At 41.3% G+C, this 20,183-nt stretch overlaps 2 protein-coding genes across 2 annotated transcripts in view; both read left to right on the top strand.

The window, feature by feature from the left end:
• Positions 1-2,837: 2,837 nt before the first annotated feature.
• Positions 2,838-20,183, top strand: part of LOC115838354 (ranBP2-like and GRIP domain-containing protein 4) — a 31,149-nt gene continuing 13,803 nt past the window's right edge. Inside the window, 10 exon segments of the mRNA XM_030827924.1 lie at positions 2,838-2,920; positions 11,597-11,661; positions 13,253-13,269; positions 13,272-13,363; positions 13,797-13,845; positions 13,848-13,865; positions 13,868-13,947; positions 18,342-18,381; positions 18,384-18,571; positions 18,912-19,057. Coding sequence (XP_030683784.1) covers positions 2,849-2,920; positions 11,597-11,661; positions 13,253-13,269; positions 13,272-13,363; positions 13,797-13,845; positions 13,848-13,865; positions 13,868-13,947; positions 18,342-18,381; positions 18,384-18,571; positions 18,912-19,057 — 767 coding nt within the window. The 5' untranslated portion in view covers positions 2,838-2,848.
• Positions 13,265-20,183, top strand: part of LOC100593752 (E3 SUMO-protein ligase RanBP2) — an 83,163-nt gene continuing 76,244 nt past the window's right edge. The window contains 2 exon segments of the mRNA XM_030827923.1: positions 13,265-13,363; positions 13,797-13,947. The gene's annotated coding sequence lies outside the window, so the exon portion shown is untranslated.

Raw genomic sequence — 20,183 nt, 5'->3', positions numbered from 1 at the left:
TTAATACAAATGAAGTGCTAACAAAAAGAGCTTTGGAACACAGCAAGCACTTGTTAGCTATGGCTATTGTTATCAACACACTTTTCAAGGCAAACTCGTGGTTTCACCTACCACCTGAGATATATGACTTCTAAGTCCATCATATCTTCTCTTTTATTTTATTTTTAAATTAATTAAATATTATTATTATTTTTTTTTTTGAGACAGAGTCTGCTCTGTCGCCCAGGCTAGAGTGCACTGGCACGATCTCAGCTCACTGCAACCTCCACCTCCCAGATTCAAGCAATTCTGGTGCCTCAGCCATCCAAAGAAGCTGGGATTACAGGCATGCACCACCATACTCAGTTAATTTTTGCATTTTTAGTAGAGATGGGGTTTCACCATGTTGGCCAGGCTGGTCTTGAACTCCTGGCTTCAAGCAATCCGCCCATCTGGGCCTCCCAGTGTGCTGGGATTACAGGTGTGAGCCATCGCGCCTGGCCCTCTTTTCGTTTTAGAGACAGGAATCTCATTCTCTTCCAGAGGCTGGAGTGCAAAGGCATGAACATAATTCATTGCAGTCTCCAACTCCTGGGCTAAAGGGATGTTCCCCCTCTGCCTTTGGAGTAGCTGGGCCTCAGAACTGTGCCATGACTACTGACTTCCATCAGGATCTTTGTCCTACCATTTCATCTTCCTACTAGGCTATCCCCACATGGATATATAAATGGTACCTCAAGTGAAAGAAATCAACTACCTAAAATAGGATTTTCCACTCCAAACTAGATTTTCTTTACATGTCATTTCTGTTAATGTGGGTCACACACACTGGTAAGCTCAGAATCATCTTTTTCTTTTCTTTTATTCACATCCAAAATGGTTGAAATAAAACAAAATGCTGTTTTTCCTTTTTTAGAAAGGCAATACTTGTTTATTATATCAAAATTTAGAAAATGTGGAAAACCAAAAAGGATAAAAAGTTATCCACAACCAAAATAGCCCAAATTTCCAGTTAAAAATGTCAACGCATTTGATATTTGCCCATGTAATTAAGACTGTAATGTTTACACAAATATGAGCTTTTAAAATCTAAAAGGTTCTCACTATTAAAAATGTTCTGTTAAATTTTGTTTTAAAAGTAAGATTTTAACATCCAAATTCCCAAAATAGACATTTTTGAAGATTTAGAAAATACAGATGGCTCAAAATCTTGACATTATTACTGTTAAATTTTGGTATGTTCTGCTATTCTGCTAGTGAAATGTATATTGATTTGGGGGGGCTATTCCTTTTCCTTTTTTTTTTTTTTTTTTTGAGACAAGGGTCTCACTCTGGTGCCCAGGATGGAATGCAGTGGCGCTATCACAGTTCATTGTAACCTGGAACTCCTGGACTCGAGGGATCCTCCCGCCTCGACCTCCTAAAGTGCTGGGGCTACCGGCTTGAGCCACTGTGCCAGGCGAATGGCTATTCCTATATACACAGTTGACCCTTGAATAACATGGGTTTGAACTGCCTGGGTCCACTTATAAGCCGACAGAAAATACGGTATTCGAGGGGCCTGCATATAGAGAAGTCTGACTTTTCCTCTAAGCGTTCCATCCACAGGACTGACTGTGGGATTTGAGAATGCGCGGATTTCTTTCTCTTTTTTTTTTTTAGGAAGTCTCACTTTCGCCCAGGCTGGAGCGCAGTAGCACGATCTCAGCTCACTGCAACCCTCGCCTCCCAGTTTCAAGCGATTCTCGTGCCTCAGCCTCCCGAGTAGCTGGGATTACAGGAGCCCACCTCCACGCCCAGGTAATTTTTTGTATTTTTAGCAGAGATGGGCTTTCGCCATGTTGGCCAGGCTGGTCTCCAACTCCTGACCTTAGGTGATCCGCCCGCCTCGGCCTCCCAAAGTTCTGGGATTACAGACGTGAGCCACCGCACCCGGCGGAATGCGTGGATTTTGGCATAAGCCGGTGGTTCTGGAACCAATCCCCGCCGATAGATGACTGTTTAAAAAATTGTAATTGTCCAAAACTTAATATTTGTGGCCTTTTTCATTATGCAGTTCTAAATCTTTTTTTTTTTTTTTTTTAATTCAGACGGAGTCTCTCTCTGTCGCCCAGGCGGCGCAATCTCGGCTCACTGCAACCTCCGCCTCCCGGGTTCAAGCGATTCTCCTGCCTCAGCCTCCCGAGTAGCTGGGACTACAGGCGCCCGCCACCACGCCCGGCTAATTTTTTGTATTTTTAGTAGAGACGGGGTTTCACTGTGTTAGCCAGGATGGTCTCGATCTCCTGACCTCGTGATCCGCCCGCCTCGGCCTCCCAAAATGCTGGGATTACAGGTGTGAGCCACCACGCCCGGCCCTCATTTCTTTTAATAGATATGAATTTAAAAATGTATGTATGCTTTAGTATTCACACATGTCCGATGCAACGTATTTAACCAGTCATCTCCAGAAACGTTGTTCTAATTTACACGTTCACCAAATTGGCCTGAGTGCTTTTTTCTTCCAATGCATTGCGCACTTATAATCTAGAACAAGCGACCAAAACGCTTAAGAGCCCATCACGCAAACCGTTACCTGCTGGAAATCTACGCCTTACGCTGCGGATGCTGGCGGCCGAAATCTGATCCCGGCTTGCCAAAACACCCTCAGGGCCCAGGGCGCTGCCAAGAGCCTGGCCGAGGGCAGCTCGAGCGCCGACGTCGCCAACGTGGCGCACAGTGCTGACGCAGTACGCAAGTTCGCCGAAATGGTCCTCCGCCGGCTACGCCGCTGCGTCACTGGCTTGCAGGCACTTTCCTCTTGGAAGTGGCGACTGCTGAGGAGCTGAGCGCTGGTCTCACGAGCCTCGGGAGCCAGGTTGGCGGCGCGATGAGGCGCAGCAAGGCCGACGTGGAGCGGTACATTGCCTCGGTGCAGGGCTCCGCCCCGTCGCCTCGAGAGGTGAGTGGGTCTCGAAGAGACCGACGGCCTCGACCTGGCCGGGCGGCGGCCTCGCGCGGCTCAGGCGTCATGGCTCCCAACGGGCGCTGCTCCCTGGCGCGCTCTGTTGAGGCGCCGGCCGGCTAGCGCAGTCCTGTGGGCGGCGTGGCGCTTGCAAGTGCAGGGAGAGTCGTTGGGGGGGACCGCGGTGGGCGGGAGACAGTTGGCGCCGGCGCTTCCTCTTTCTCCTGGCTTGTTCCCGACGGTGCTCGCTCGTGGGCCCGCCCTGGCCCGGGCTTTCTGGCCGATTGCGCGCCGCGTAGTACTCGCGCGGCCTAGTTCTCGGGGGCTTGGGCACCCGGGTGCTATATCGGCGGGTTTCTTCCCATCTCTTGGACATTTATTTTATATGCTGCGGCGGAGGTCGTACCTCCTTGGCCTGGGGGAACCCAGTGGGGACTGACGCAGCTCCGGGGTGAGCTTTGGCGGCTGTGTCGAGTGACAACGTAGGCATGTCAGCGCGGACATTTGCAATGGCCCGACGGCGCAAATGACACGGGAAGTCCCCCTGTTTTGAGTATGAGGTGTTTGTCGCTGTCCGTTTATAAGGGTCCAGCTCCACTCCACTCCTCATAATCACCTCCTTCGCCCCGCTCCCCCCGCCCAGAACACTTTGGTAGCTGCCTTTGCTTAAAAAAAAAAAAAATTCTAAAGTTCTTACAAATCGTTAGTATGGCTTACAATTTTTAACCTTTTCCACAAACGTTTTTAGGGTATTTTTCCTCTTTGCAGGTAAATAATGTGATCTATTTTGGATTCAATAAGACTTTAGTAACTGGATCTAAAGAGTGATGGAAGAAGCTTTTAAAGGTCGATGTGCACAGAATCTTGAGTCAGTTTGCTTTGGCTTGAATAATCACAGCACTGTCGTTTATAAGCTGGGTATTTGGGGCCAGTTACACTTTTCATCCATACGTGGAGTTGTAACATTAATAGAATTTGATAGGATGATCCACTTTAAACATTTAGGGTTGTGCTTGACACATAGCAGTAAATGTTAGCTACAAGTCACTGTTTTTATTGTTGATGTTAAAAGGATATTGGCGGGGCGCAGTGGCTCACACCTGTAATCCCATCTCTTTGGGAGGCCGAGGAGGGCGGATTGCCTGAGGTCAGGAGTTCGAGACCAGCCTGGCTAACATGTTGAAACCCCGTCTCTACTAAAAATACAAAAAAAAGTTAGCCGGGCGTGGTGGTGCACGCCTGTAGTCCCAGCTACCCAGGAGGCTGAGGCAGGAGAGTCGCTTGAACTCAGGAGGCGGAGGTTCCAGTGAGCCGAGATCGCGCTACTGCACTCCAGCCTGGGCGACAGAGGGAGACTCCAAAAAAAAAAAAAAAAAAAAAACGGAAACTCACAGATGACCATGATTATAATAGTAGCACAATTGTGTCTCTTATCATAACTAAGCATAGGTTATCTTATTTTGCGCTTCCAGCAACCCTGTGGATATTGAGACCTGTAGAGATTTAAGATACTTGTTCAGGGTCAAATAGGTAGTGCAGCAGAATTTTGGCAGTGGGTCTGATTTAGTTTCTCTCGGGAACAGTGGAGTAAGTTACAGTCTATTCCTCCAGAGAAGAAGGATAGATATCTACTTGTACATTGTAATTTTAAACTGCTAGCATAGTATAAATATGAATGTGATGATGGAGTCTAAAGCAGACCTTATTGAGGGTTCCTGTAACTCTTGAAATTAAAGACTTTAATTTTTATGTTATTTTATTTTTTTTGAGGTGCGGTCTCACTCTGTCACCCAGCTGGATGCAGTGGCGCTATCTCGACTCACTGCAACTTACGCCTCCCCAGCTCAAGCGATCTTCCCACCTCAGTCTCCCGAGTAGTTGGGACCACAGGTGTACCCACCACACCTGCTGTTTTGTTTTGTTTTGTATTTTTGGTAGAGACTGGGTTTCACCATGTTGCCCAGGCTGTTCTTGAACTCCTGGGCTCAAGTGATTTCCCCACCTCCACCTCCCAAAGTGTTGGGATTACAGGCATGAGTCACTGCACTGGCCATTGTTTTATTTTTGAGACAAGGTCTCTTTCTGTCTCCCAGGCTGGAGTGCTGTGGCAGGATCATGGCTCACTGCAGCGTTGACGTCCTGGGCTCAATCCATCCTCCCACCTTAGCCTCCTGGGTAGCTGAGACTACAGGCATGCCAGCTACAGGCATGCGCCACCAAGCCTGGCTTTTTTCTTTAATGTAGAGATGGGGTCTTACCATGTTACCCAGGCTGGTCTCCAACTCCTGGGCTCAAGTGATCCTCCCGCCTTGGCCCCAAGTGCTGAGATTACAGGTGTGAGCCACTCTGCTCAGCCTGATATTTTTTTTTTTTAAACAAGCTTTAAAAAAAAAAAAAAAGCAAGCTTATTCTTAGTGGAGACCTTGGCTTCCAAAAGATTAAAAACCACTGGTCTAGACAGAAGTTAGAATGTTCTTTCAACTACATAACTTTTCCATTAAATAAAGTGGAGTGGTGGCAAAATTTTGAGGATTGGTTGTTATGACCACCTCTCTCTTACACTTACAGAGTCTTTTTTTTTTTTTTTTTCCCAAATTGAAAGTCATTTACATTAGAACCTGGGGATTTCAGCGGAATATGGATTAGCTAGTGAGTAACTTTGGAACATGTGAAGCTATTCTGTAAAGTTAGGTTTGAGTGAAATGACAACAGGGTGCTTTGGATAGAAGGTAAAGAATGGAGGGAGAAGAGGCAGTGGCTGTGAAGAATATGAAGAGGTTAGTATTCTCCCCCAGTTTGGCAGAGGCTGGCCATCTGTGAACTGACCATGCTTTCTAGAATGTCTGAGTTTTGGAGTGTGATGATGTGTCTGTATATCATATCTTTCTAGTCTTCCATTGTGCTTTCATTTGTTAGTCTCTTTGTTTTTCCATTTTTCTACTCCCTCACATGTGCTTTTGCCCTTCTTAAAAATATTCTTCGCCTGTAATCCAGGCACTTTGGGAGGCCGAGAGACCAGCCTGACCAATATGGTGAAAATCCGTCTCTATTAAAAATACAAAAATGAGCCAGGTGTGGTGGCAGGCGCCTGTAGTCCCACCTACTCGGTAGGCTGAGACAGGAGAATTGCTTGAACCCTGGAGGCAGAGGTTGTGGTGAGCAGAGATTGTGCCACTGCACTCCAGATTCTGTCTCAAAAAAAAAAAAAGAAAAGAAAAGAAAAAAATATATAATTCTTTCTCTAGTTTTTCTTTTTCCAGATGGCTTCTGTTTAGTTTTTCTATGTTCTGTCAAGTTGGTTTCTTATTCTGCAGCTGATTCCTACTTCTCAAAGGCTACTTGACAGCTCTTATTTTTATTTATTTATTTTTAGAATAGGGTCTTGCTGTGTTGCCCAGGCTGGCATCAAATTTTTGGGCGTAAATGATCCTCCTACCTCTGTTTCCTGAGTACCTAGGACTACAGGCAGGCACCTTTGACAGCTGTTAGTTGTTTTTTCTGCCCTTTACATCTATACTTCATACTTCTGAGTAACACACATATATACTCTTGTTATTTTTAATTCCCTTTCTCCCATGTTAGACATTTTCTTTTCTTTTCTTTTCTTTTCTTTTTTTTTTTTTTTTTGAGATGGAGTCTCACTCTATCGCCCAGGCTGGAGTGCAGTGGCGCGATCTTGGCTCACTGCAAACTCTGCCTCCCGGGTTCACGCCATTCTCCTGCCCCAGACTGTAGCTGGGACTACAGGCACCCGCCACAGCACCCGGCTAATTTTTTTGTATTTTTAGTAGAGACAGGGTTTCACCGTGTTAGCTAGGATAGTCTCGATCTCCTGACCTCATGATCCGCCTGCCTCAGCCTCTCAAAGTGCTGGGATTACAGGCGTGAGCCACCGCACCCAGCCCCATTTTAGGCATTCTGTACTGGCTTTCTATTGTGCTCCTCCAAAACTGTTCTCAGACACTTTGGTTTGCCCCTCATTCTCTCAGTGCTGTTATTGCAGTTTTTGTTTAAATGAATATTTAACATTTATATAAATATAAGGTAAATATTTTTGCATTTGAATTGCCCTTGTTGTGCAGTTTTGTTTTTCCTGGACTGAATAATTGCTTTATTTTTTGGTTTGCTTGTATGTTGTGTTACTACTTGTTTACTTAAACTCAGCAATTTAAACTCTCAAATGTGGTCAAACTGGTCACTTAATCCCATCAATTTCAGCTTAAAACATTGATTGATTGATTGATTGATTGTCTGTCTACCTGGAATACCCTTACTAACTGACTCCTCCAACCCGGATTGGTTTTTCTTCCTCTTTGCTACACAGCTGTGCTCTTGGGACTTCCCTTTATTATCAATTTGAGAATTCCCTTCATCTTTTTTCTGAGTTAGACCCTTCATTTCTTGTATCTCATGTCCTCTTGATTTACTTTTTTTGTTTTGGTGCAGCATAGTCTCACTTGCTTTGAGGAAAAGTGGATGAGAGGTTTTTTTGTTTGTTTGTTTTTGTTTTGAGACAGAGTCTTGCTCTGTTGCCCAGGCTGGAGTGCAGTAGCATGGTCGTGGCTCACTGCAACTTCCCGCCTCCCAGATCCAAGCGATTCTCCTGCCTCAGCCTTCCGAGTAGCAGGATTATAGGTGTGCGCCACCACGCCCGGCTAATTTTTTCTATTTTTAGTAGAGATGGGATTTCACCATGTTGGTCAGGCTGGTCTTGAAACTAATGGTATGCCTGTAAAACGTCTTTACTTAATTTAGTTGATCATTTGGTTATCGAATTCTGAGTTTGAAATAAATTTTTTCTCAATTTTGAAAGCATTGCTCCATTTTCTAGAAGTTCTGTTGTTAGAAGTCCGATGAGATTCTTGTTCTTGGTAACTTAAAGGTTTTCTGGAAATGTCTTTTCAATTGGGAAACTCATTTCTTTCAGTTCTGTAGCATTTCTTGTATTATTTCTTTGACCATTTCTTACCCTTTTTTTAATGATGTTTACCTGAAAGCTGGAGTTTCTCTAATTTTTCTCTTATTCTCCTCCTCTTTTGTTTGTTCTGTCTTTTGAGAGATTTCCTTACCCTTAATGTTCCAGGGGAAGAAGATTGGGGAACTCATGGTTCAGTATCTAGACTTTTCCTCATTGTCCTGTATAATCATGGCCTTCACCCTTGTTGGGACTCCACAGATTTGGAGCTGATCAGATGGGTTTGTTGAGAACAGCAGCTTTTTTGGAGGATTTTAGGGGATAGGAGATTCATTTGACTGTGCAAGATGGGCGACAGTGCAAGATGGGCGACAGTGCGAGACTCCGTCTGAATTTAAAAAAAAAGAGAAATTTAGAACTGCATAATGAAAAAGTAAGCCACAGATACTAAGTTTTGGACAATCGCAATTACAGTTACATCTCTGTCTTACTGTGCAAGATAGAGATGATGTGGCATCTCTTAGGGTCTCACTGTTCCTGTTTTCAGCCCTACGTCAGTTCTTGATATTTGGCAGCTTAAGTGAATTCAGGTATTTGCTTATAGTGACATCTGCTGTCATGGAAAGAAGTACTGCTTGAATCAGATACTGTCCTGTTTACATAACATGGGCTCTGCTCCTTCCTAGCTGTATATCTTTAAACAAGGCATTTACCTGCTTGAGCTTCAGCTCCCTTGTAAAGTGAGCAGGATAGAGGCAAAAGATCATATAGAAGAATAATTTATAAAGTTGTTTCATTATCTTAAGATTGTCTAATAACATAGTTGGAAGCAAAGAAGGTAATGGAATTATTTTTCTATTATGTTTTGGCATTGTACCTTGAATCTATTTCTTCATTTTGAAAAGGGGGAACTGGCTGGGCACGGTGGCTGACGCCTGCAGCACTTTGGGAGGCGGAGGAAGTCAGATCACGAGGTCGAGAGCTCGAGACCATCTTGGCCAACATAGTGAAACCCTCATCTCTACTAAAAATACAAAAATTAGCTGGGCATGGTGGCATGTGCCTGTAGTCCCAGCTTGTACCCGGGAGGCAGAGGTTGCAGTGAGCTAAGATCGAGCCACTGCACTCCAGCCTGGCAACAGAGCAAGACTCCATCTCAAAAAAAAAAAAAAAAAGGAAGGGTGGAACAAGCCTTGTTCCTTTACGTGCTGTCCTATTGTGTATTATTTTTGTTAAGATTGCTTATAGTTCTTTTTTTTTTTTTTTTTTGAGACGGAGTCTTGCTTTGTCGCCAGTGCTGGGATTGCAGGTGTTAGTCTGGCATTGAGCAACGTTTTGTAATTTAAGCATACAAGTCTCTCACCTCCTCATTTACGTTTATTCCCAGGCATTCTTTTCTGTTAGATGCGATTGTAAACGGAATTGCTTTCTTAATTTCCCTTTCTGATTGTTCGTTGCTGGTACAGTAGTCCCTTCTTATCCACAGTATTGCCTTATGTGGTTTTACTTACCTGCGTCACCCGTGGTCCAAAAATATTGAATGGAAGATTATATAAATAAACATTTCATAAGTTTTAAATTGCAAACAGTTCTGAATAACACGATAAAAATCTCACAGCCTCCTGCTCCATCCTACCCAGGACAGGAATCATCCCTTTGTCCAACATATTCACGCTGTATGTGCTCCCCACCCTCTAGTTACATACTAGCCATCTCAGTTATCAGATCAACTGTTGGAGTATTGCAGTGGTTGTATTCAGGTAACCCTTATTTTATTTAAAATGGCACCAAAGAGCAAGAGTAGCGATGCTGGCAATTCACATATGCCAGAGAGAAGCCATGCAGTGCTTCCTTTAAGTGAAAAGGTGAGTTTTTGACTGAGGAAAGAAAAAAGATCATCTACTGGGGTTGCTAAGATCTATGGTAAGAACATATCTTTTGTCCATGAAATTGTGAAGAAGGAAAAAGAAATTTGTGCTAGTTTTGTTGTGACACCCCAAACTGCAAAGGTTACAGCCACAGTGTGTGATAAGTGCTTAGTTAAGATGGACAAGACATTAAATTTGTAGGTGGAGGACACAAACAGGAAACATGTTTCGATTGGTGGCAACCTGGTTTGGTACTATTCATCGTTTTGGACATTCACTGCGGTCTTGGAATTTCAAAAATAAGATGGTTGAGTAGCTGTATACTCTTTATCACATGGATGGAACATAATCTGGTTGTATCAGCACTTTTTTTTTTTTTTTTTTTTTTTGAGATGGAATCATTCTGTTGCCCAGGCTGGAGTGCAGTGGTGCGATCTTGGCCCACTGCAGCCTCTGCCTCCCAGGTTCAAGCGATTCTTTGCCTCAGCCTCCCAAGCAGTGGGGATTACAGGCGTGTGCCACCATGTCCAGCTAATTTTTGTATTTTTAGTAGAAAGGAGGTTTCTGCATGTTGACTAGGCTGGTCTCGAACTCTTGGCTTCAAGTGATCCTCCCGCCTCAGTCTCCGAAAGTGCTAGGATTACAGGTGTGAGCCACCGCACCCAGCCTGATGTGTATCAGCATTTTGGACTTTGGAGTTTATGTGACCAAGGAGCCAGGCTGTGGACCTTGTTTATTATTTGAAGAATTCAATATTTATTTCTACCTTTTTGACTCCTTGACTGTAAAATACTGATCTGATCTGTAGAGAGAACAGTACATGGACCAGGGAATCCTCAGTGCCTTAATAGATCCTAAGTACTTACTTCTTATTTCCCATAGAGGCTTACACATGGTAGGAGAAGAGATTTCTGGAATACCTTTCCTCCCCAAAGAAAGCTGGTTTCTTTTGTTTGTTAAGTGAGAGAGTGGTACCACAGGATTTCCAAGATTTCCAAGGCTGATGAAAAATTCTTAACTTCTGTTGTCTGCTTGTCTTGCTTTCTTGAATTTATTTTTTGTATGTATGTACTTATTATTTAGAGAGAGGATCTCCCTGTGTCACCCAGGCTGGTGCGCAGTGTCACAGTCGTCACTCATGGCAGTGTCAACCTCCTGGGCTCAAGTGATTCTCCTTCCTTGGCCTCCTGAGTAGCTAGGAACACAGGCATGCTCCACTATGCCTGGCTATTTTTTTCCCCCTGGAGACAGGATCTTGTGTTGCACAGGCTGGTTTCAAACTCTTGGCCTCAAAGCTAGCCTCCCACCTTGGTCTCTGAAAGTGCTAGAATTAAATAGAATTAAAGGTGTGACCAACTGCACCCAGCTTATTTATTATTATTATTATTATTATTATTATTTTGGGGAGATGGAGTCGCTCTGTCGCCCAGGCTGGAGTGTAATGGCACGATCTCAGCTCACTGCAACCTCTGGCTCACTGCAACCTCCACCTCCTGGATTCAACTGATTTTCGTGCCTTAGCCTCCTGAGTAGCTGGGATTACAGGCACCCGCCATCATGCCTGGCTAATATTTGTATTTTTGTAGAGACAGGGTTTCACCATGTTAGCCAGGCTGGTCTCAAACTCCTGACCTCAGGTGATCCGCCCACTTCTGCCTCCCAAAGTGCTGGGATTACAGGCATGAGCCACCACACCCAGCTCTATTTTTTGTTTTACGATGGGAAATTATAAAACATGGAATTATGCATTTTTCAGGCTTTAAAAAAAACTTTTAAGTGAATGAAAACGGCGTATTTGAACGTAAACTTAGGACAGATTTTTACTACTTTTGAAAAAATGTTGGAAAATATTTCTGTATGAGAAGTAAAAGAACTTTTAATTTTTACAAGTCAATGAAAGGATTCTATTTTGCAAAGCTGTATTATGAAGCTAAAGAATATGATCTTGCTAAAAAGTAAGTACAAACTGTAACATGTATTCGTTTTTTTAAAATCAATGCCTTTTCTCATTTTCTTCTTTGAAATAGGTAAAAATATGTTCTTTAGTAGTTCTTCTTAAGTGTATTCTGGAATAAGGGATTTATCACTCAGACTGATGCTAAGGCCCAGCCTAGATTCCATTGAGATTGAAACTGTAATTAGTGTTTTCTGCATGCTGCTGCTTGTTTATACCAAGGGCAAGAAATTGTTTGGCTTAAAACACTTTTTCTAAAAATTGTCTTGTGTTGGAGTAAAAGAGGACCATGCCTATATCTTAATTTATTTTTGGTTAGATATCTGATACCTTAATCAGATGGAAAATAGCAATGAATAAAAAATTAAACTGTAATTGTAAGGCAGGAGAATAGCTTGTATAAAAGATCTTTAACTGACACAATATGTGATGCTCTAAGGCTGTATCCTAGGGATAAGAAGCTTGGTGATTCTGATTTCCCGACTTGGAGTGGATTAAAGCAGGAAATTAAGAGGGAGGCAGGCTTTTTTTTTTTTTTTTTTTTTTTTGAGGCAGTTATCTGTCTCTGTTGCTCAGGCTGGAGTGCAGCAGCTGGCTCCATCTTTGCTCGCTATAACCTCTGCCTTCTGGGCTCAAGAGATCTTCCCACCTCAGCTCCCCAAGTAGCTGGGGATACAGATGCACACCACCACACCTGGCTAAGGTTTGCATTTTTTGGTAGAGACAGGTGTCACTGTGTTGCCCAGGCTAGTCTTGAACTTCTGAGCACAGCAGTCTGCCTGCCTCAGCCTCCCATAGTGTTGGGACTACAGGTGTGTATTACTGCTCCCAGCTGGGAGGCAAGCTTTTAAAGGCATCCAAAGGAAGATGGAAATGCTGGTAAGAAAGGAAAATGATGGTACATAAATTATGTAACTAGCAGCACTGTGACTGTTAACTCTTGTACCTTTTTAATGTGAGACTTTAATCCCTTAGTTTGGGTCTGGCTTAATTTCTCTGATCGTAATACTGTCAAGGAACCTAGAGGGTATTTACTTATTTTAGTTGTTACTTGATTTGAGAAATGGAAATTTCCTGTATTTGGTACTGTAATAAGTAATTTTTCTTGTGTTCGATTTTAGCTGGATATAATACTGTTAGAAATTACTTTCTTGCTTAAAGGGTAAATATATTTCCCTTTGTTGTTTGGGAAATTGTTGCTCTTTAGTATTTGCATTATGGTAACTTTAAAAATGTTTACTATAATCACTTCTAATTTATTTGCAAAACTGTTAGTGCTTTACTAAAATGTGATCAGGAAGAAAAAGCAATTTATATGTTCATTTCTTATGTGTGGATAACACTGGAGAAAAATTTGGTAAATGTGACATTTAATGGTAAAATGAGTATGTGGTCAACTCTATGTACGTGTTTTTAAGTATTACCCATTTCTTTCTATGAATACTTTTGAGTTACCTGCATAAATAGTGGTAGTCTTGAGTAACAATATAAACGAGTTTAGTGGTCGTTTTGGTTTAAGATGTATTCTTCGGTTAGCATTTAAAAGTACAGTTCTAAGTTTAATTTACTTTTGTATTACTTTTAAAAAACAGATACATATGTACTTACATTAAGTGCAAGAGAGGGATCCCAAAGCTCACAGATTTCTGGGTCTTCTTTATGAATTGGAAGAAAACACAGACAAAGCCGTTGAATGTTACAGGGTAAGTAATAGGATTCAAATATAGCCTTTGCAAAGCCAAACACGTGATGCCCAGAGAAATTTATATAAGTAAGTCAAATATATTTTATGAATATCATAAAACAGGCATTGGTATCATAGTACAATTACGTGACACAGCTTGGAACAGATTTAGAATTGTTTAACACCTATAAATTGTAAGTCTAACACGGTCAGGAATGGTGTTCTTTTGTGTTTTTTGCATTCAAATGACACAAATATAATTTTTATTTGATTCATTTCCAGAAAATTCCAAGACACTTTTATTTTAACACCTTTGAAGTAACGTGTTTTCTCTAGAAGTAGAATTTAAGGGTTGGAGTGAGAATTTTTTAACCTTTGTATATAAGTATATATACTCCTACATACATACATACAATTTATTTACTAATCTTTAATTTCTTTTCTGATATTAGCGTTCAGTGGAATTAAACCCAACACAAAAAGATCTTGTGTTGAAGATTGCAGATTGCTTTGTAAAAATGATGTACTGATGGAAGAGCAAAATACTGGGTTGAGAGAGCAGCTAAACTTTTCCCAGGAAGTCCTGCAATTTATAAACTAAAGGTAAACAAACAAAACATAAAGGGAGAAAACTTAAGACATAACCATTTCTGGCCGGGTGCTGTGGCTCACGCCTGTAATCCCAGCACTTTGGGAGGCCAAGGCGGGCGGATCAGGAGGTCAGGAGATCGAGACCATCCTGGCTAACACAGTGAAACCCCGTCTCTACTAAAAATACAAAAAAAAAAAAAAAAAAAAATTAGCCGGGCGAGGTGGCGGGCTCCTGTAGTCCCAGCTACTTGGGAGGCTGAGGCAGGAGAATGGCCTGAACCCCGGGGGGCGGAGCCTGCAGTGAGCCGAGATCGCGCCACTGCACTCCAGCCTGGGCGACAGCAAGACTCTGTCTCAAAAAAAAAAAAAAAGACATAACCATTTCTAATATTTGGAGTTTAAATTACTTTTCAGTAGCAAACCTTAAGCCCAGGTGTTTGTGTTTCCTTTAAAATTTTTCTTTTAAAAAGTTTATTAAAACCTTTCTGAGCATCTGCTGTCTTATTAAGCATTGTTATACTTTATAAGTGACATCTCATTTACCCTTCTGGAATAATTAATATTTTAGAGATTTTACAGTTTAGTAGCTGTAAACTAAGTAAAGCTAAGATTTACATTAAGTTCTGTCTGGTATACAATTTTTGCTTCATTGAGTGAAAATTACCTACAGGATGACAATTTAGGGATATTTTAAAGAAGAGTTTTCTAATAACTATTGTCTGAAAGTAGAAGGGATTATATTTTGGGATAGTAAGGTTTTCAAGCAAAAGATAAAAGGTGGTTTCTCTAGTATATAAGACGTAATTACTGAAAATGACAGAAAGTTCTTGCTAGTGTGTTGACTGGTCCTGATATTCTTTATAGAGTAAAATACAGTTTACTAAGTAACTGTTCTGGAGAAAATCTACACAAATATGTTTGGCCAACATTTAAAATGTATATTGTAATGTTTTATATATTAATGTATACTTTACTGTGTATGTACAATATTAAATTATAAATGTATATTTGCCTTTAGCCTCCTCCTACCCCCATTATATATGCTTCTGATAGAAATTTAAAAAATTTTAATTTTGAAATAATTATAGATTTTTTTGCACAGGCAGTTGCAAAGATTGTACAGAAAGATCCTATATGCTACTTCATTTTTCCCCAGTGCTTATACAGGTTGAGCATTTAAAATCCGAAATCCTAAATGTTCCAAAATCTGAAATTTTTTGAGCACTGACATGATGCTCAAAGGAAATGCTCATTGGAAAATTTTGGATTTCAGATTTTCAGATTTGGGATGCGCTACCTACTAAGTATCCTGCAAATATTCCAAAGTCTGAAAAAATTCAAAATCTGAAATACTTCTGGTCCCAAGCATTTTGGATAAGGGATACTCAACCTGTTTAACCCGACCAAAGCACAATATCAAAATCAGGAATTTTGACATTGGTACAATGTGTATGTATAGTTTTCTTTCATTTTATCACGTGTAGATTCATACCACCGCTGCCATCAAGATACAGAACTACTCTGTTACCACAGAGATCTTCCTCATGCTACCCCTTTTGTAGTCATGCTACTTACTTCTGTTCACTATGCCTGACCTCGGGCAGCCATTAATCTGTTCTCCATTTTTATACTTTGGTGATTTCAAAATGTTATGTAAATGTCATCATGAAGTGTGTGAGTTTTTTTTTTTCTTTTTTCATTTTTTTTGAGACGGAGTCTCGCTCTGTTGCCCAGGTTGGAGTTCACTGGCGCGATCTCGGCTCACCGCCACCTCCGCCTCCCAGGTGCAAGCGATTCTCCTGCCTCAGCCTCCCGGGCAGCTGGGACTACAGGCACATGTTACCATGTCCCACTTATTTTTGTATTTTTAGTAGAAACAGGGTTTCACCATGTTGGCTTGGCTGGTCTTGAACTCCTGACCTCATGTGATCTGCCTGCCCCAGCCTTCCAAAGTGCTAGGATTACAGTCTTGAGCCACCGCGCCTAGCCAAGCACGTGACCTTTTGAGGTTGGCTTGTTCAGTCAGCATAATACCATTTGTGATCCATCTAAGTTTTGTATCTCCATAGTTGGTTCCTTTACTTCTGAGTAGTATTTCATGGTCCACAATTTGACCATTCACTTTTTTTTTTTTTTTTTTTTTTTTTTTTTTGAGACAGAGTCTTGCTCTGTCGCCCATGCTGGAGTGCAGTGGTACTATCTCGGCTCACTGCAACTTCTGCCTCCCGGGTTCTCAGGTGATCCACCCACTTCGGCCTCCCAAAGTGCTGGGATTACAGGTGTGAGCCACTGTGCCCAGCCTTAACCATTCACTTTTGAGGGGCGTTTTGGTTATTTCTAGGTTTTGGCTGTTGTTCAACTGCTGTGAACAATCATGTACAGATTTTTGAAGCTGAAAAAGCATTGAAAATGCTTACAAAGATAAATATTATTGATAAGCTTTTCTCTCCAGTAATAAGCAGCTGGATTTTAAATATTAGTCTAAAACGTGAGGTCTAATTGTGCAGATTTCTTTACTCTCTTAGGTGTTATGCCTTAAACATAATTCCCATATTGGGCGTGGCAATCCAGTTAATTTGGTGTCAGTAGTGTTAAAGAACATATGTAATGGTAGGGGATTCTTTTCTTGCAGTGTAACAAGTTAGATACTTTGAAGCATTCTTTAAAGCTTTTCTTTAATAACTTGAAGGCACTGTTACACTTTTCCTGTATCAGATTTTTTTTTTTTGGAATTGAAATCCATGAGATTTATAACTGTCATGCAAAGTAATTCCATTTCATCTAAAATTTAAGGCTTGCCAAGGTAAACAGTTTCTGACATTTGTTTAATGAATGAGAGTATTACTGTTGAGAAGGCTTTTTCTCTCAAGTATGAGATAGAACTTTTTAAAAGCACTCATAGTGGTTTTTAAAAAAATTTTAACGTAGAGTCAAAGACTAGGGCTTTTGCAGTAGGGAGAGGCCAGGGTATCATCCATCTCATCCAGAAGAGGAGAAATTGATAAAGGAGAGAGGGGAATGAAATACAGCGTACTAATGGGCGGCATGGTCTTGAGAGTTGGGGAAAGATGAGTTTAAGTAGGTAAGGTAAAATGGAATTTATATGTGATAGCATCAGGTTTCTCAGTAAAGGATGAATCTAGGTTATAAGTTGAAAGTGAGGGTCAAAGGAAGGTATGGGGAAGTTGAGGAAGTAGGAGGAGGTGTGAAGTGTCAGGGAGTGGAGAAAGTGAATCTGTTAGTACTAAAATGGTATTTTGTTTTAGGCAGCACCAGTTTGATGGTTGAGATAATGAAAATGAAATCAGTTAGCTTGGGGTTATGATTTCCCAAATCTAGGCACACAGAAACCAGTTGGGAGGGTTCTTCTAAGGAAAAGAGGGAATTAGTTGAAGGGATCTGTAAGCGAACAGTAATTATGGATATAAGGGCTTATAGCATTTTTTGTCTGACAGAAGAAAGTGTGTGTATTTATTGTGTTTACAGGTGTTTAAAACTTGATGATGTCATTGTCTTGAAGGGAACTTGTCATGTGGTGGAGAAGTATATTTCTGAAAGTAAGGGTATGTAGGCCCTCAGTGAGGTGGAAGAATAAGAAGGGTGGTGTGGTGGTTTCAGTGGTATGACCAAAATACAGATTTTGAAGACCTGTGTCAGTGGCAAGTGGATGGTTGAGGTTGGAATGGAGGACAACATCACTGGAGATGAGGTGATTAAAGAACTGAGTAGTCAGCCTGGGCAGCACGGCAAGACCCCATCTCTACAGAACATTAAAAAAAAAATTAGCCGGGCATGGTGGTGCATGCCTGTGGTCCTAGCTTCTTGAGAGGCTGATGGAAGAACATTGCAAATGAGAAGTGAGTGGTCACAAACCCTACTTCCTCTCCTTGTATGTAAGTTCAGAGAGAAAAAGCCATCATGGTAGTGGAGGTTATCCTGAGATGATACTCTCTTCATTTAAGGTCAGGAGGTGATGACAGTGCTTTGAGAAGATGATGAAGGTAACAGAACAGTGGGAGGAGAGAGGATGCGGGATTGAGTCAGATTTAAGGAGATAGAGAGCAGTTTGAAGATAAGGACCTTGTTGCTGAGGATTGACTGGGAAGGTCTAGGCTTTTGGTGGTGACTCAGATGGACAGGGATGTGTGGCAATAGTCCTGGTAGTCTCTGAAGAGAGTATGAGCTACTGCAGTAATCACAGATGCTTTTCTCCACATACAGTTCTTGAGGCTTAGTTTCTGGGTTGTAAGCAACTCTTGGAAGGGACGAACAAGGTATATAGGATGGTGTTTTTGGTGACATCATCATCAAACTAGACATAGTGGAATGGTGCTCTTTGGGAGCATGACTTGTTTAAAATTGCACAAGTGTTACTCTAATAATTTTTCTTTTTCCCCTCTAAATAGGAACAGCTTCTAGATTGTGAAGGTGAAGATGGATGGAATAAACTTTTGACTTGATTCAGTCAGAACTTTATGTAAGACCTGATGACATCCATGTGAACATCCGGCTAGTGGAGTTGTATCGCTCAAATAAAAGATTGAAGGATGCTGTGGCCCACTGCCATGAGGCAGAGAAGAACATAGCTTTGCGTTCAAGTTTAGAATGGAATTCATGTGTTGTACAGACCCTTAAGGTAGATTAAAGCTATTGGGTCTTTACATTTCTATATAGGCAATTAGCATACATCTTTTTGTACTAAAGCAGCAGTGCCCCTCAGGGCTTAAATTTCTTTTATTTATGTAGAACAATTATGAAATTTTTACCAGGATCAGTTAAATTTATAATGGGAAGATTGGGGAGATAACTATGATAAATGTATATATTTTTGGTGTTTTCATTCATAAGGTTGATGTAAAAATCAATATAGTTTCACAAACGTGGTTGGAGTGAGAAAAGGAATTTGTAGGCATAAAATGGTTAATTTCTTAACGTTTGATTAAGTTTTGTAACTTACTGTTCATTCCACAAAATAGGAATATCTGGAGTCTTTACAGTGTTTGGAGTCTGATAAAAGTGACTGGCGAGCAACCAATACAGACTTACTGCTGGCCTATGCTAATCTTACACTTCTTACGCTTTCCACTAGAGATGTGCAGGAAAGTAGAGAATTACTGGAAAGGTACGTTGACTTGAGGAGAATGTTTTAGTATAAATTGCAGTTTTTCTTTTTGCAGTAAGTTCATTGCTCTAAACTTCTTTACTGAATCATTATTTCTGTGATGTACCTAGGAGTTATAGTTAATACAGTGAACCGCTAGGAGGCAATCTTATTTTTCTTCTTTTATAGGGAAGTTCTAATTGGTTTTATATGACTTTCCTTTTTAGAGAACTCTTACAGTTCAAGCTTGATTAAAATTAGCCTTATGGTTAAATACTCAGTTTTGTCACAGTCAAGCTTAAAATGAATGTTCTAACTGCTATTTCATATTTTATTTTTTATAATAGTATAATTGAGTGAAAATTGAAGTTCATCTGTCATCAGATGGCTAGGTTCACATGTACTAGTATAAGCACTCAGCATCACTAGTATTTCAGAAAATACTGTTTTAGCTAAGAAACAAAATAACTCAACTATGTGATTTATCTTTTTTCCTAAATTTTGATTTTGAAAACCAGTGTCTCCATTTTGAAAATAAATTCCATTGAACAAAAACATTACTTGGATTTGTATAAAGATGTTAGTTTAGGCCGGGCACAGTGGCTCACGCCTGTAATCCCAGCACTTTGGGAGGCCGAGGCGGGCGGATCACGAGGTCAGGAGATCGAGACCATCCTGGCTAACACGGTGAAACCCCGTCTCTACTAAAAATACAAAAAATTAGCCGGGCGAGGTGGCGGGCGCCTGTAGTCCCAGCTACGCGGGAGGCTGAGGCAGGAGAATGGCATGAACCCCCGGGGGGCAGAGCGTGCAATGAGCCGAGATCACGCCACTGCACTCCAGCCTGGGTGAGAGCGAGACTCCGTCTCAAAAAAAAAAAAAAAAAAAAAAAAAAATTGTTAGTTTAGCGCAGGGGTTTATTAGAACTTGTGGGCCAATATGGCCCCTGCCTAATTTTGTTAATAAAGTTCTATTGGAATACAGCATGCCTCTGTTTATGTATTGTCTGTGGCTGCTTACATACTACAAGGTTGGAGTTGAGTGGTTGCAGCAGAGATTGTATGCCTGTAAAGCCAGATTAGTATTCTCCTCCTTTTTGTAGAAAAAGTTTACTGATTGCTAGTTTAGGCTGTCCATTTGTTTGGAA

Source organism: Nomascus leucogenys, chromosome 14, assembly GCF_006542625.1.
Source record: "Nomascus leucogenys isolate Asia chromosome 14, Asia_NLE_v1, whole genome shotgun sequence".
Lineage (NCBI taxonomy): Eukaryota > Metazoa > Chordata > Mammalia > Primates > Hylobatidae > Nomascus > Nomascus leucogenys.
Note: the sequence above shows the minus strand (reverse complement) of the source record. Positions and strands in the feature narration are given on the sequence as shown.